The 16,742-nt window shown below is 45.0% G+C and overlaps 1 protein-coding gene across 2 annotated transcripts in view; it reads left to right on the top strand.

Moving 5' to 3' along the window:
- LOC139763053 (tyrosine-protein kinase receptor-like) overlaps window positions 1-16,742 on the top strand; it is a 1,458,433-nt gene that overhangs the window by 1,268,468 nt on the left and 173,223 nt on the right. For both annotated transcript variants that reach the window (XM_071688765.1, XM_071688676.1), the window contains exon 22: window positions 1,823-2,015. In XM_071688765.1, coding sequence (XP_071544866.1) covers window positions 1,823-2,015 — 193 coding nt within the window. The remainder of the gene's footprint in view (window positions 1-1,822; window positions 2,016-16,742) is intronic.

Below are 16,742 nucleotides of genomic sequence, written 5' to 3'. Positions count from 1 at the left end.
TGAAGTCACTGAATTCTTATTGCACACAGAGAGAGAGAGAGAGAGAGAGAGAGAGAGAGAGAGAGAGAGAGAGAGAGAGAGAGAGAGAGAGAGGAAAGAGTACTCATGGACATGACCCGTCGCATGACGATGGTTTTGGAATACGTTTACACAGTGGAGCCCTGGCTTATGTTAGGACAAGAAGGGGGAAAAAAAGACGGGAAGGAGAGTGACTTGGCATCAAATTTCAGGTATTCCTCCTCATTTTTTTATCGAATCATTCTATAACGTCCATATAAATGGACTTGTGAACGACGAGATGACCGGTAAGGAAGCATGATGAGGGAAATGATGGAGAGAAGTAGAAGTTTAGGAAGATTTTGCAGACTCGTATTGTGTCATCGGTTGAGGGGAAACGGAGAGGTTCCCGACACATTTACATTGAGGAGGAGGTGTTAGGAGGAGGATGGTGCGAGGCCATTAAAGATGAGTGTGACGCGAGAGGAAATAAGGAGTCGACAATAGCAAGGTGATGATGGGTCTGAAAGACGAGACGCACAGGAGGAGACCTGATCAGTGGCAAGAGCTGAGGAGGTGCTGGGATGTCGTATATGTATACATCCTGGAGATATCATTAGTGAGGAAGGAGCGACTGATGGAGCGTGTCTTAAACCGTGTGACACGGGGGGATGAGGTGACGTATGAGCGGTTCCCCTATACACGATCCCCAGAGAACAGGGTCAGATATCACTGGGGAAATGTTGAAATCTTACTGAAACTGAAATATCCTAGGGAGGAGGGAGGAGGGTTGATGTCAGGGGCTTTTATTGAGAGGAAAAACATCAGGGGAAAAATATCAGAAAACCAAGAAAGCTGAAATATTATAAGGCTTTGAAATAAGTTGTCTGTCATTTTGATGATGCGTATTTGCACATGGCCCTTAATTTGCAACGTTGAGCCGTTGTGACTCGTCACCTCAGTATCAGTTGACTACATTCCCTCACTTTTAGCATATCCTCAGCGTTCACTGGAGTTCATTAATCTTGCAGGTATATTGTTGCAAGGAAAGATGGTGGGTTGGTCGAAATGTTGATATCGGTCTTCATTGCGAGGTCATTTGCCTTGAACTCGATGGTTCGACCTTTGGGTATGATGTACTCGACTGCAAACTGAACATTTGAGTGTCAGAGGCCAGGCCAGCGTATGCAAGGGAAGAAGCGTCGTGCTCAGTAGGGTTCAGTATCATGATTGTCTGTCTTTCTGGGACTAAAAACTAGCAATAGTGGTTTTTATGCTTCCATTAAACCATCCAACGCTGTTTTGATGGTTGGTTACGTAACTGATAAAACCTATTCTTACGTAAGATTTAATACTGGGTTTCCAGTGGTGGATATTCAAGTGTTGTGTGTGGTGGTCTCGGGGATACAGTGAAGGATAGGGTATGAACCAAGCCGCCATAAAGGGGATACGAGGGATGGCTCTGTGTACTGAAGAACAGCTGCAGGATCGTCAGCTGTGATAATGGATGGATTCCACAGCCATGGCGTGCAACAGTGTCGCAAGAGGTTCTGGTTAGTGGGGGAATTAGGAGTAGATGGGTGGAGAGAGAGAGAGAGAGGGGGGGGGCGGAGGGAGGGAGGGACATAGAGACTTAAGAGCTGTATAAATTGTAATTTCTTACCGTAGTGTTTAAGAAAATGTAATTAGTGTAATTGGTGATGAGATTGCTATGCATATCATTGTAGCTGTATTCTTTAGATATATTTTTTTTCTCTCTTCCATGCCACCGCTGCTGCTGCTGCTACTGTTCCTGCTTCTGCTACTTCTGCTGCTACTCCCTCAGACAATCGTTATCAGAAAAAGAAGTTTAACCTGATGCGACGTGAGATGTTCAGCAGAGACCCCTCGTCGGAGCTGACCCGTCTGCGAGAGACTGGGTTCGTGACGGAGTACAACCCGAACTACGAGTTCGGTGGCGGCACCTGCACCGTCAAGGACCTGAAGGAGATCCCGCGGGAGAACCTGACCCTCGTCAAGTGAGTACCCAACCATTTTCCCCGGCCGCTTCAGCGACCAGTGTCATATTCCTGGTTGCTTCTTGCGTCTATCGATTGCTTTACTGAATGTGATTTATTTTCCTTTTTTGTTTTTTTTTACAACGATGATTTACGATGTGGCAGAGCTCAAGATGACGTACTTGTGTTTTATGAAGACCTGATGTATGACGGCTGATGATTGGATATCGGCTAGAGTCTAACCCGCCTGTCATATATGACAACACAAATGCCATGTCAGATTACGTGTAGATTCTCAGATTCTGTTCCAGGGCGGTTATCATTATTATCATTAGTAGTAGTAGTTGTAGTATCAAGTAATTTTGTAAATTTTACTTCTAATATTTCAAATATCAGCCAAGTTTCGACGTTGGTGTTATTGGCTCTGTAATCCGCTGACGTCTGCGTCAGCCACAGCCGCTGACAAGTGGCTGCTGACACTGTAGGTTTGGTGTTAGTGATGTTGTGAGGGATTTCCTATCGTCATCTGCAACACTGATTCTCTCAGTATCCCGGCAGTTTATGAGCAGCTGACTGTTCTCTGGTTCCTATAGATGTTGTGTTTTATATCTTGGGGACACTCTTGGTTGACTGGGTATTTGGGCTTTTGGGCCTATAGAGTTTCAGGGTTGATCGGCCCCAACGTTGTTATAACCACGAATCGAAGAGAGAGAAAAAAAAGGTCATGAAACAACTTCTTCAGGCGTTCAAGATGGTTGTAAGACTGTAGTGGTTGTTGGGTTGGCTGGTTGTTTGCACTTAGGCTTATTAACTGCCAGGGTCATTAAGGCCGTCGTCAACGTTGTTATAACCAACAACCAAGAAATCTTTGTAACACCTTCTTCAGGTGTTGAGGATAATCTTGAGGCCACATGCACTCTTACTGTGTATGTGGCCCTTGTGCGCCGCTCTCGTCCCTCAAATTCCCATTTTCACTACGTAAGTATGAGACTTCCAGACATACTGACGTATCTTGTCCGAAGATATTATAATGTGGTGCGTCACTTGACACTATGGCCTGTTATCGTGGCATTCGATTAGAACAGAGAAATATGATCAGATTACAGAGATAAGCTTCATATAAAAAGATAAGATGGAATGAACTGAATATGCAGAGAAATAACGGAGCTCTTCATGTGTGTCCGCAGGAAGCTTGTTCGTGAATGATGAATGAATAAGCAAAACAATAAGTTAATTTTTCGGCAAGACTCGTGTGTATATATATATATATATATATATATATATATATATATATATATATATATATATATATATAGTATACATTGTAAATGAGTACACAGAAAACAAATACGAATCATATATTGACGCATACTTATTCATAATAACCTCACAGTTCTTCAGTTTAAACAGTCAGTTACGAAAGCAGACCTTGACTGAGTAACACACCTGCAGAGCTACACAGGTTTGGAGGCATGTGTTGTGCCCAGCAAGCGATTTGGAACATTGATGAAGTGCTGGTTGTGAGGTGATGTAACCCGCTGGCTGTGAGACCAGCAGAGAGGCTTGCCCTCATCCAGACCCATACTTGAGGCAGGCCAGCAGCCGACCTGCTCTCGTTCCAGAACCTTACTTATCCATAGCACGGCGTCAGTTGTTTTGCGAGATGTCCTGCGGCTTCTGCAGGTATGATGTCAGTGACTTCTTTTGATTCCCAGTTGTTCCGTCATTCATTAAAACAATGTTCCTGACGCTGACTTGGCCGTTCGTACTTGGATGTGTTGCTTTAGCACCTGATGGACGTGGATGATGGCCTTTGAGCCACTAGGCAATCTCTGGCGTTTCCTCCTCACCCTCGGTGACATTTGTAGCTGCAAACAGACTGCTTCATGCAGTGTGGTTCGTCACATTGTATTTCAGACTTTAGGTCAGCTGTCAGGGGAATGAAATTGTGTTGTTGAACAGTCGACTGTACTGTTTGCTCTGGGTCGTGATTGACGGTCTTTCGAGAGCACGTGAAGCAGCTGTCAGCTTCCTTGATGAGAAATTATTAGCCAGACTTTGATACAACTGACTGGTTCAGATCTGAGGAGCATAGCTTCGAAGGTTCGATTTAACCCAAGGGGAGCGCTGACTTGGACGGCACGAAGGCCTGAATTAACATCTTTTTCAGTAACAAATCGCCTCCATTGGATATAGCTCTTGACGTTGCTGATGATCTTAATCAGTTAATCTCGCAAAAAAATGTGTACATGTGTAACTTTACTCACGTATGCACTCTGACCTGTGATCGTGTCTTCGAAAGTACAAGGCAAGTGGAAGCCCAGATAGCAGTTGCAGTGCTTCTGACACCAAGACAATACTCGAAACGAAGCCTCAAAATATTAAATGCGAGTGAACCCCTTCGCGATTGCTTCGGTCTTGCCAGTCTCTCGACATAGCGTTATGAGTTGTTGATACGTGCTGTGCCACAGGTTCGGAGTTTGAGATGGTCTGCACTTGTCGTCCGTGACGCAGTTGCGCACCTGTTGTCTTTTCCCTTGTCTATTCTTGGTCATTGTAACTCTATGGCCTCTGTTGCTCTCAGCATGTCCGCCCATCACGCGGGTGTGTGGGACAACACCCAGGTCTGTCCCAGTGGCCTAAAGGTCAGTCACATGTGGAGAATCATGAAGGGATCTTTCTTTTTTGCGCCTGGTGACAACTGGAAACCCTCAAGCCCTTTTAGCCGCTGGCCACGAGATGAGTGTTGGGGCGCCACAGTGGCGAGCGAGGTATACCATTAGACTGTTCCCATGTTCCCGCCCTGTCTCGCTACTTTCGCCAGTAGAGAAAATAGACCAGAGTAGGGTAACATAGGCTCTCAGGTCTATACCTCCTGGTGAGCAGCCATTGCTTAACCCGTAAACCCGGATCTGGTTCACTGAACATTTGTTTAGGACAGAGAGAATTTCTTATTATAGGCAATTGATAAACAAAACTCTTCTTGGTAATCGTACTGTTAGCATCTCATCACATGAATGTAAATGAAAATTATGATACTTTTCACCAAAACGTAAAACAAACAGATAATGTGGCTCAGATATGTTCGTTATAGAGCTGCCGGCCATACCCTTGTGTCATGACGGGAAATTTGTTACTGGAGTCGTCTTGTGGTGGTGGCCGTCTGGAAATGCATCGGTCAAGAACATGTCTACCCTGTGGCTGAGGCTTCCACCCTCTGGTGTTGTCTTGGGCATTACCTGTGTTCGAGACCGCTCATCTCATTTTATCCCTCGTTATGAATATGAATTTGACAGAATTGCGAAGTGAAATGATTCCATGTTTTTAGGGAACAATAGCAAATTAAAACAGATTCTATTGTTCATTAATCACCGTGATTAACTGCTATAACTGCATGTCAAAAGCCTTGACAAATGAGGAATATAAAGATGGGTTAGCCGTCTCGTTCGTGGAATCTATATATATTTATATTTCAAAGTCATCGACTCGCTGCTGACGGTGGTGCAGGCGGGCGTGCATTATTATTTTTCCACACGTGTTTATTCTCATCTTCAACTCCCGCTGAGCCGGTGGTAATCCTACGAAAGACAACTGAGGCGGGAATCTCTCGACTCGTCAGTCTTCCAAATGAGGCTCGCTGGCCAGCACACAACACCACCAGCGCCTCCACCAGTTTGACGTCGGTATGATCACCAGCACCACTCCGTGTGTCACCAGCCTCACAGCCACGACCAGAGCCACGATCAGCGCGAGTACCACCCTTTTTACCACCACTAGTGTGACACCACCTCTATCATCACCACCACCACTTCCACCAGTGTCACTACGACCAACACAACCCTCACTGGTGCCAACAGCAGGTGCTCTTATGTCCACCACTGTCCCCACCATCACCCGTGTCACCTCCAGGGGCACCACTAGTTGATATCACCACCAGTACCTTCAGTAGACCCCGTCCCGTACCGCCAGCAGTAGCAGCATCGCCCGGAGCCGCGTGCCATCATTTAAGTAAGGTCGCGTGTGAGGCGAGCCGCCAACAAAGCTCCATCAATCGTCATCCTAACATAAACCACTGACTGGCCCTCAGGTCACGGCTCCTCACGTCCTGTGTTTGTCTCGCGCTCGACCATTATTTGCCCAAGTGATCTTGTTGATGATGGCCTCGGCATCCCCCCCGACTTGTCCACATCTCTTATGCTAACACCACAACAGCTGTTTAAGTGTAATATGATAAATTGCTGATCCTCGACAAATACCTCCGGCTCAAGCTTGTAACTTTTTTTGTTTTGTTTTATTTTCGTTTATTTTGTAAGTGATGACAATACAGGTCATTTTCCCCAAAGGGCCTCCCCTCCTCCCAAAGAATCGTGACATTTTTCTTTTTAACTTGTCGCTGACATTGTCCACGTCTCTTTAAGATATTAAACGCTGCCTGGTTTAAAGTTAGATCTAAATTTTTCTCGTTGAACATTTTTTGTAAAAATTCTGCTTCTCTTGGAACTCGATACTTCAGCGGGACGAAAAAAAATATCTTTTGTAGTGATTTTGGTGTTGCGAAAATAGTGAAAATTATAACAACGTTTACTCGATAATATATAGTTCGACATGTGTTTAATGTCAGCTTCAGTGTGTTCACTGGGACTGCTTTGATTCCAGTGAAACGTGCTTCGAGCCTTTGAAACAAGTTGTACGTGTTCAGTCTACCAAACTTCAGATCTCATTAGAAGCGAAGCCACTGGCAGCAACTTGTTCAAGTTACACTGTCGCTAATTAACGCTCTAATGGCTGTAATGGAGCGTAAACACCGGACGATTGACGGAGTGGAGGGAGGTTTATGGCGCCCGTCCTTGATGCTCTGCAGAAGGGCGGCTGCTCATTGTAGCAGGAGAACTCCCGCGCCAGACTGGCAGTAATGGTCAAGTTAGCCGCGCTCTTTAAAGACCTTTGGTATTAGGTCAGGTCTTTCAGCCTGCAGGTCAGGTCAAGACCAGTACTAAGGGGACATATCAGTTATGCCTAGACCTGGCTGGTCTTCTATTTTCTTCTTTTTTTCATTTTTCTTTCACCCGAAATGACCATGGTTGGGGTGGGTTATTTGCTCCTGCCACGTCGGCCTCCAAATAATAAAATTTTTCCCTAGACCCACGGTACTAATATATATATATATATATATATATATATATATATATATTTCTTTTTTCTTTCAAACTATTCGCCATTTACCGCATTAGCGAGGTAGCGTTAAGAACAGAGGACTGGGCCTTTGAGGGAATACCCTCACCTGGCCCAATTCTCTGTTCCTTCTTTTGGAAAATTAAAAAAAAACGAGAGGGGAGGATTTCCAGCCCCCCGCTCCCTCCCCTTTTAGTTGCCTTCTACGACACGCAGGGAATACGTGGGAAGTATTCTTTCTCCCCTATCCACAGGGAAGAATATATATATATATGCACGCGTACGCATAAGTGTATCCAAACATACAAAAACGTTTGTGTAATTAACTGTACAAACAGGGAGGGAGCCTTACACTCGTATGTGTGTGTGAATATTATTGCTTATTGTATGTGATAGAAAACGTTTTCCAGTCGTGGTGGGCCTTCTCATGACCTTGTTTTTGTAGCCTGTCTTTATACGTATACCACACACACACACCACACTTAGGTAATTACACCCAGACCTTCATCCCAAAATTTTTGCCTGTCTAACACTTCGTAAATTATTTGAGGGTGAAAGTATAAGACCGATCTCAGTCGATCTTTTTATTTTGCGTCTCTCTCTTGCTTCATTACGTTATCATAGACCTGCACATGATTCTGTTGGTCTGAACTCTTATCACAGATTCCTCATAATCTGATAGACATCTTTACGAAAAGTTAGCGATTCATACGAGTGTATAGCCCGCCTTCAGGTCATAGTGACTGATCTGTTTCTCTCCATAACTTAATAAGGTAATATAAAGACAACCCATTTATACATGCAGAATGTATATTGAACATTTAATGATGTACATATTTATCCACACACCTGCAGATACACTCAGGCTTCCCACGCTGGTTTGTTGTGAGTTGGAAATTCGATAAAGATTCGCTTTGAAATATTGGCCCAGACTTCCCTGCAGGTCCCTGTGAGTTATCTTCACGGCATTCATCACACACCCACTGGCTGGCGTACGCTGCGCCTCCTGACAGGGTCCTTGTGGTGTAAAAATGTGTGAGTGTGTTAGACGTTCGGAAAGAGAGATATTGGCTCTCGCAGTCTCGCGGGCATCATGTTACATCAGATTTTCACGTTCCGCGGCAGCGCGCCACTTTTCGTGGAGCGAATTTCTGTATTCTTTTCCTTCCTATGTCTCCCTCCGGAAGGTGAGGGTGTGGTGAATCGACCCACCAGTGGAAATAAAAGTTAGATATGAGGGTGTAGTGAGGATGGCCATTAACCTTACTCGTAAGTGAGATGATGGTCAGTGATAATGTGGATGTGAGACATATTGTTGGCGTTTTTCTTTTTTGTGTGTGTGTGTGTGTACGTGTGTGTGTGTGTGTGTGTGTGTGTGTCTTGCGAGTCTGTAAGCTTCCATACAGTACTGGGAACCCAGAGAGAGAGAGAGAGAGAGAGAGAGAGAGAGAGAGAGAGAGAGAGATTGAGAGAGAGAGAGAGAGTTGAGGGAGAGGTGAGAGGCGCCACACAGGGTTGGCCAGCACCCAGGTAATCAGGTCAACCACCAGCACACTGCCAGAGGCAGCCTTCCTGGCTGCAGTTACTCGCTGCTTCAGCGTGCAACATGCACCACACGTCCACTATCATATCACTTGAATTATGTTATACATCACGTCGGTCTGGACAATTCTTTTAACTCGACGTACTCTAATGTACTTTCTTTATTTCAATGGAGAATGTTTATATTAACTTCACAGTAACTCCTGGCGAATGGCAAGACAGGTTACCCTGTCACCTCCTTCAGTCTTCCTCTCTCAAGCGATGATGCTTCAAGGAATTTGCACTCGTAATTTGTTCCCATCGGTTGTGGTACCATCACCGCCTCCTCCTGCAGGACCATCTCTCGAACGTTTCTAATGTGACTTTATGGAGACCAAGCTGGTGAGGCGTGCTGGATCAGGGTTCTACATGACGATATATCTTGATCCTATTTCCCTGAAGGTGATTGTGATGTCGTACAAAGATATGGTTTGTCTTCCTCATCTTTCCTCTGATGTAATTTGTGAGGATACGTTGTGTACCGTACACATCCCAGGCGCCACTTATAAGTTCATCATATTTTTGTAGCATCATCCCTTATTTAGTATTCAAATTCCATTCTTTTGTTTCAAATTTTTCCCTCTTGATTACCTTACACTCTAGTTTAGATGAAACTTCTGCAGCCATGCGCATACATTTGAACATTAATGTTTACAGTTTATCTTCGATCGTGTTGCACGTCCCTGTATTTGTGAACGTTCTCTGTGTCCCATGTAAGTCTGGGTATCATCTGAAAACTTATTCAGGTATGATCCGAGTCCTTGCAGATCCTGTACATAAAACATGGACGCCAGAGGTTCATTACCGAGTCCTGTGCGACTTTTAACTCTTTTTTTCCACTAAGTTTTCTACGGCAGCAGCTCGAGCATGTAGTGTGTACCTCCGTCCCAGTTGGTTGGCTGTCGATCCCTTCTGGCGTTCCTTTGTGATCCTCACCTGGAATTCCATCTTCCACACCAACATGTTTTGAGGTTCGGTGTCAAAGTCATTCCAGCTGGTCAGTCATACGAATCCACCGCATACGTGTCTCCGTTCCTAGAGGTGTGTGTGTGTGTGTGTGTGTGTGTGTGTGTGTGTGTCCAGCTCACACAGGTCCAGTAGCCTTGTTACACAAGTGCTCTTTTCTCTTGATGCCTGTTGCCTTCCGCTTATAAAATTCCCTCTGAAGCCAAGCGTTCCTCTCTACCTACATCTTGATTATATTTCCCGTAACTTGCATACTCTGGTTATTTATTATAAAGATTTGTTATTTAGAGCAACCGTTTTGTCATCTTTCACAAGAACATGTACTGTGTCCTTTTGTCTCAACTCGTAAGATGAAAGCAACCTCTTACAACAAGATTTCACACACACACACACACACACACACACACACACACACACACACACCGTCTCGGGTTTGTGCACACGTTCTTAGTGTATATGTGTTTGAGCTACCAGCCGGTCCATATGCCTAGTGTGGGTCTAGTTCCTTCAGAAACCTTCCCTATGACTGTCTTTAGGTGGTGTCTTCCAGGGCGACGCTTCCATCCCAATCCAATAGTGTTCGAAGCTATACTCTTAAGGTTAGTGATACACTTTAGACGATATTATTTTCCTGCCGGTTTTATTCTGTATTATTGATTTTGTCAGCCTGAATTCTTTGCCATCTGAATTCTTCAGTAACCTCCTGGCACATTTTTTTTTTTGGGGGGGGGGGGGGGGGGGAATTTCAAGAGATTATTATTTTGTCTTCCATCACGGAAGGGGTTTTCTTTGTATTTATTTTCTTCGTTATTCTGATACATTCACTTTTACTGCTGTTCCTTTACACACCCGTTACACCTTCTGCTTCTCTTCCATTGAATGTCTTTCTCTCTTTGTTGGCCAACATCTCTCTGTCTTCTATATGATTAACCATTTCTCTCTTTCCTACGCTTCATGTAACCCGCTACCAACTCCATCACTGAAATTACCACAAAATCGGTGGTCACGGTGCTTTTCTATAACCAGTAACTAGAATTTAGCTTTCCATTCAACGTTTCTAAAGTAGATGGTTAGCTAATTATAATTTCCCTCCCTGCATCATCTCCTGTCAGTCGGATCACCTCTCTTCCTCCGGCAATGCCTCATTAAATGACTCCCTCGTGTCATGCTCAACATGGGTCATTTTTCCCAAGCAGAGTCCCACAATTAAATCCAGATCCAACACTGATGGATTGCCAGTGTCACACGAGTGTCAGTTACCGGGCTGTACCGTGTTCTAATGTGCCGATGAGGTGTTTCTTATTCACGCCCTGGGAGACTGCATCTCCATGATCCTTCAGTCCCATGTGGATTCCAATTTGATTCTGTTGCTGAGATCATTTTTCTTGAGATCTGAGAGTTGGATGGGAAAAATCGGTTCTTCCTTCCTCGCTTCTGTTTCGCTCCTTAATATCTTAACTTCAAGAAGACTTTATTTGCTTTGCCTCAGTGAGCGTCCATTCGACTGTGCTTATTATGCCCGGCCGAACTTCATATGCATTACTTTGGAGTTCAGGTTCCTTACCAACGTCCACGAAACTTTGCACTTGTGTACGTTAGTTTCAATTCATTTCATTGCCGGAGTTCCCTAAGCCCCTGCTAATTGGCTCTTCTATTCTTCTCGAGTGTTTTGCTCTCTGATCGATCAATGTCTCTCCACTCTTCTTTTGGTCATGTTTGACGCACTCTTGAATTTTTCATGATGTACCAATTTGTTAGTAAGTTGTAATATTTACTCTGTTATCTTTCTAGTTTTAATGTTACCTTGATAAGTCAGTCGTCTCGATTGCGTATCCGGGATCTACTGTGACCCGATTCAGTTTTGTTTCCCCCCACTCTCCTCTTGGACACTTTCTCCTCTTTTATCTTTATAAACCATCTGACCCACGGCCATGCGGCGCCTCACTGATACCCCCTGCCCATGGCCCCAAGGCACTGTACATGGTAACCCCAGCCCATGGCCCTGAGGCACCCCAGTGGTAACCCAGGACCTACTGCGGGGAGGCACCTGTGGCCTGTGTCCTCCGTATTCCTCTACTTCTTTGATGTTTGATCCACAGAAGCAGTCTCTTGTACCTTAAGCCTACTTGAAAATCCGGCTCCTTTATTAAGCTCTTGTGAAGGATGGTGTCAGTTGCCTTCAGGACTTCGAAGAACACAGAGTCCTCCTAGAAACGTTAACTCCTGCCACCACGGAGGTTTATACATTATACATTTGCTTGAACATTAAATGATGAACATTTAGAGTAATACAATAGTTGACACATCACATAGCCTAACATACAGAAAACTGAGCTTTTGATTTGCATAGCTGTGCACTTGTTCATGGATTGTTTGTAACATTCACAATGGTCGGTATTGGATTGATATTATCTGTCTGCACGAGGTATAATTGGAACAACTCAATTTTGGACGAATGGTGGTCCGTGGTGGAGGAGCGTCGGGGGGGAGGAGGTCTCTGGACTGTAGGGTGTCGGTACGTCATTGCCAAACTGCTGTGTGAGCTACCAGTGTTGGCTGGAGAGGGTAGATAGGTTCAGCAATATGAGGGCCTCTTGATAGGTTGGGTGTGATAAGGGCCCAGGATGATTCTGTTTTCTCTTTTACTGTGCTCTTTCTAGCTAGTCCCTGTGTGTAGGTGTTAGTGAGTAGGACCAGGCTGGGGAAGGGTCGGTGAGCTGGGGTAGACTGAAGATGGTATAGACATTCCTGAGTTCGACTGATGGGACGCCATGGGATGATTTCAGTCTTCGGAGAAGTTACAGACGGTATGAGGATTTGATGATAGTGCTGACATGACTTGGTCACTTTCAACCGTCGTCTGTAGTGAAGCCAAGAAGATTGAAGTCTCTGGCTATTCGGAGATGTCAGAGCCGAGTGTGATGTCAGGGGGGGCAGGATGTTGTCTGCACTGCACCCTGGTTGATGTGCATCACCACAGTCTTGGTGTAGGTGAATGTGATTGTCCGTAGTCCACTCCTGAAGATTGTTGCTGAAGGAATGTCATGTGAAGAGCTGCAAGCTTGGGATAGTGAGGGCGATGTGGCTTCCCTAATGCGGACAGTTTCGTGTCGTCCGGTCAAGAAGTCCGCCTAATACGAGACGAGACGCCCACATACTCCCAGGTCGACAGCTGTGATGATGTTATGGTTTACCAATTCGGAAACCCTAGCGAAGGCTGTGAAGATCAGTGCCACTGTGATCGTGCACTCCTCCAAGTTACTGTAAATGAAGTGTAGGAGGCTGGCAAGACAGTGAGTGGTGGAGGAATACTTTGTCTCCAAACTGCTGAGGGTCAACTGAATCAGAAGTGTCAGCTTAGGCCCAGTCAGACACAAATTAGACTGGGGATTAGAATGATGGCAACAGGTCGTAAGCTGTTAGGAGATTCTGAGTTGGTTGATTTGGGTAGTGGAATGACATATGTGGTCTTTCAAGCTTTGGGGAAATTAGGTTGTTTGGGTTAAGCATCATTATGGCAGTTAGCGGTGTAGCTAATTCATGGGAAAATCCTTGTGTAGTTTCGCTGCAAGATGTATGGTTGTGGTTGAGCGTCTGCTTTTAAGGCGCTGAAGGACGCTTAGCTACTTGATATTCCTCTGCCGTGTTCAGGGGAGATGAGGTTGGTAGGTATGCTGGGATGCTGGGAGGGAGCCGATATCTTAAAGTAATAGTTGCCAATATTGGCAAAGTGGTTGTTCATTTGGTGTGCGGCCTCCACATAGCTGAGTTGGTCTGCACATGGGAACGGAGAGAACCATCGCTTGTCACAACCAATTAGTTCTATCTCTCTATCTTAACACTGACCAATGTTGGCCTGCTTTATTTACTGTACCTTGCCTGGGTAATAGGCCTGTTTCTCGGCTTTGCGTTGCACTGTGTTGCCATGATGCTTGTAGAAACCTTGTGTTGTGACGGTTTAACTCTCCATTTAGCCGCTGCACAAGTCTCTTAATGCGGTGGGTGATCGAGGGAGCGTCGGCTGTGTGTAGTGTTACCATCTTACTGGGGAGGAGGAAGTGTTGGCATGCCTGGCTGCAGGTTTGATGATGCTTCTATCACATGACTTCAACATCATCTTGACTGGTCACCTCAGTCCAGTGATAGTGAGCTGCCCACTAAGCGACATTTCTCTTCGCTGGGTCAGTAAGTGGTCCATCAGTCTTGGTGTCAGCCCGCTTGTGTTGGGCGATGGTAGGGGCGGGGGACCACAACGCTGATAAATGATGACTTCGAGAGTTGAAAGAAGCCCGGGTGGTAGTTAGCGGTCAGACCATGTCACTGAGAATCCCATCAAGGAGTGTTTTGATCATGCGTGGGAAAGGGAACGGTCTAGGATGGATGTGGTTGTGCCTGGAGGATGGTGGTGTCCGTCTCATTGAACTCCCCGTATATCACAAGCTTAGAAGGAAGGTAACTTGTACTGAGTGTGTCACATGTGTAGGTAAGGTATGCTGACTGTGCCTCCCTATGCAGCATGATCATCTTACAGATTTTGTGTTCACACACACACACACACACACACACACACACACACACACACACACACACACACACACACTCTCTCATTACAGCCTGTCCGGTACACATTTACCGACCGGTCCCAAGGGAAGGATGAACAGTTGTGTTGGCTATGGTCCGACCGCCGCGCCCAGGATTCGAACTCGGACGGGGCCGTGCACGAAGCATAGTCAGCAACGCTGACTACTACACCAGTAGAGCCTCTGACTGAACTTTCAAATTGTGGAGAGGCATTTCCTACTACCATATAACCTACGCTAACTACATAGGAAAAATGCAGGAATAAAAGATTCTTGACGAAACAATTTGTCAGTCCACAAAATCAAGCAGAAACTTGGTGAGACAATTATCATGGATGGAACTTGGTGACCGGAGATGTTGACGTGTGGGGGGGGAGGGGAGTGGCCACTTGTAGTGGCAGGACCAACAACAGAAAATGGATGATCATTTCGACGAAGCGATGGTTGAAGGCTGGAATAGCAGCATTACAGGTGTGTGTTCCCTTCCCGTTACGGTTGTTAAGGTTATATACACACACACATTAACTCGGTGAGAGTGGGTCTTGGTGGCGTGTGATGTTTGGATGTTCAGAATTGACGAAGCGCATCGGGGATTGAGTGAGTGTTGTTGCCTTTTACATAATGATGCATTGATCATAACAGTGTTGATTGAATCACTACAAACAGCCATGAAGAAATTAGTGTGTGCAGAGAAAGACTGATATGTGATCGAAGACAAAAAGTAAACTTAGTATGTGACAAATGAGCTAGAATGTTGGTCACTTCATTGTGGCTGATATGATGTTTACGAGGTGGCACGAGTTTGAATGTTTTGTGTAGCAATCAGTCCGGACGAGAGGCTGGAAGAAGCCCAGACACCATAGTAAATGTTCTAAAAGGCAGACGCATTCCTGGAACTTTAAAGGCAGGTAGTGAAAGAGGAAGTTTGGCGCCGCGGAACTTGTTAAGGACTTTGTGCTGTGGGATGTGGGTTTGCGTCCGCTTCAGATGGCTTTCCTAAAAAGAAATTAATCATGTGGTTGAAATCGTGAGGAGACCCAGGTGGAAATGACATACAAGTGAGAGAAGTGGTGGAAAAGTAAACGGGGAGAAAGATAATATTCCGGAAGGGTGTAAGTTGAAATAGAAGAAAAGTATGTGTGACAAACAGAAGTGTGAAAGATACATATCTGTTGGTACTGTATGACTAGAGGTTAGTAGAAAAAGGAATAGGTGTGGTATATAAGAAATAAACATTACAAAGGAAGAGGTTTCAGGTACAGTAAAGCCTCTTAAACAATGGAAAAGCTGGAGGTGTGGGTGAAGTAGTGAGCCACTTGGTCGAAAATGGAAGTGAAACTCTTGTAGAGTGGATCTGGCCAATGTGTATGGAAACATGGAAGAGTGGTGAGGTGCTTGATGACAAGACGAAGGCAGTAATTATCCTCCTGCATAAAGGAAAAAAATGAATGATAATGATTGTAAAGGTAGCAGTAGAGAAGTTTTTCCATAGTTTTTATTTTGGGAAAAGGATTACTTTTACGGGTTGGGGAACCATTTGCCGGAAGGGTTGTTTTTTCCAAGGAGATTTTCTTTTTGGCGTACATTTTAACCTAAACCTTACCGGGATTTTCCAGGACGCCTTTTTCCTTTCAGGTGAGGGGGGAACCCCCCTTTTACTGATCTTCCATAGGGCATTTTTCCTCTCGTTTTTCCCGGCGGTACCTGTTTTTCTTATTAAAGGGATTTCCCATGGCGTCCGCCTTCTAATGGACTGTACCTGTTTTTAAGGGGTGCCCGGCTTCCCCCGGACGACGCGCCGGAGAAGAATTTTCCATCTGAATTGATTTCTCGATGTTTTTTCTTGAGGGATGTATTTTACGTAGGGAAATTCCCTTTTTCCTTGTCATAGGTGACCATCTTATCAGGGGCCCGTCCGTTTTTTCCCGGACACTGACGCTAAATGGCGTCCTGAACGAAGGATTTCCTTTTTCGCCGGGACAATTTTTTGTTTTAGAGATTTTTCGTCTCTTCCCGCCACTCTGGACCCCTGAAAAATTTTGCCATAAACGAGGAAAAATGGATTAAAAAGAGAGAAAGGAAAAGAGATGGGATTCCTTTTTTTACCCGGAGTTTTTTTTGAGGAAGATTTGGGGTGTATTTTAACCTTTGGAGAAACTTTAAATTTGAGGAGAAAACGCCAGGGATGAAGTTTTTTGCCTCCTTCCCGATTTTATATTTCCTTTTATTTTGGGGCCAAAGGGGGCGGGGCCGCCCAGGCGACCAAAAAACAAAAATCTTTAGTCCCGGTTAAATTTTTAAATCGGCTGTCTTTATTTTGCCAGGACTTCGACTTTCAAGCCTTTATCTTCCATAGACGCCCTTTTCCCTTGCCAGGGGGGGAAAGGGAGGGTTACTTTTTTGGGGTGATTTTTATCCCCTCTTTTCCTTTTTTTCCCAAAACCGACCT

The sequence above is a fragment of the Panulirus ornatus genome, chromosome 1 (assembly GCF_036320965.1).
Source record: "Panulirus ornatus isolate Po-2019 chromosome 1, ASM3632096v1, whole genome shotgun sequence".
In the NCBI taxonomy this organism is placed as follows: Eukaryota; Metazoa; Arthropoda; class Malacostraca; order Decapoda; family Palinuridae; genus Panulirus; species Panulirus ornatus.
The sequence above is the reverse complement of the archived record's forward strand: the minus strand, read 5'-3'. Positions and strand labels throughout refer to the sequence as shown.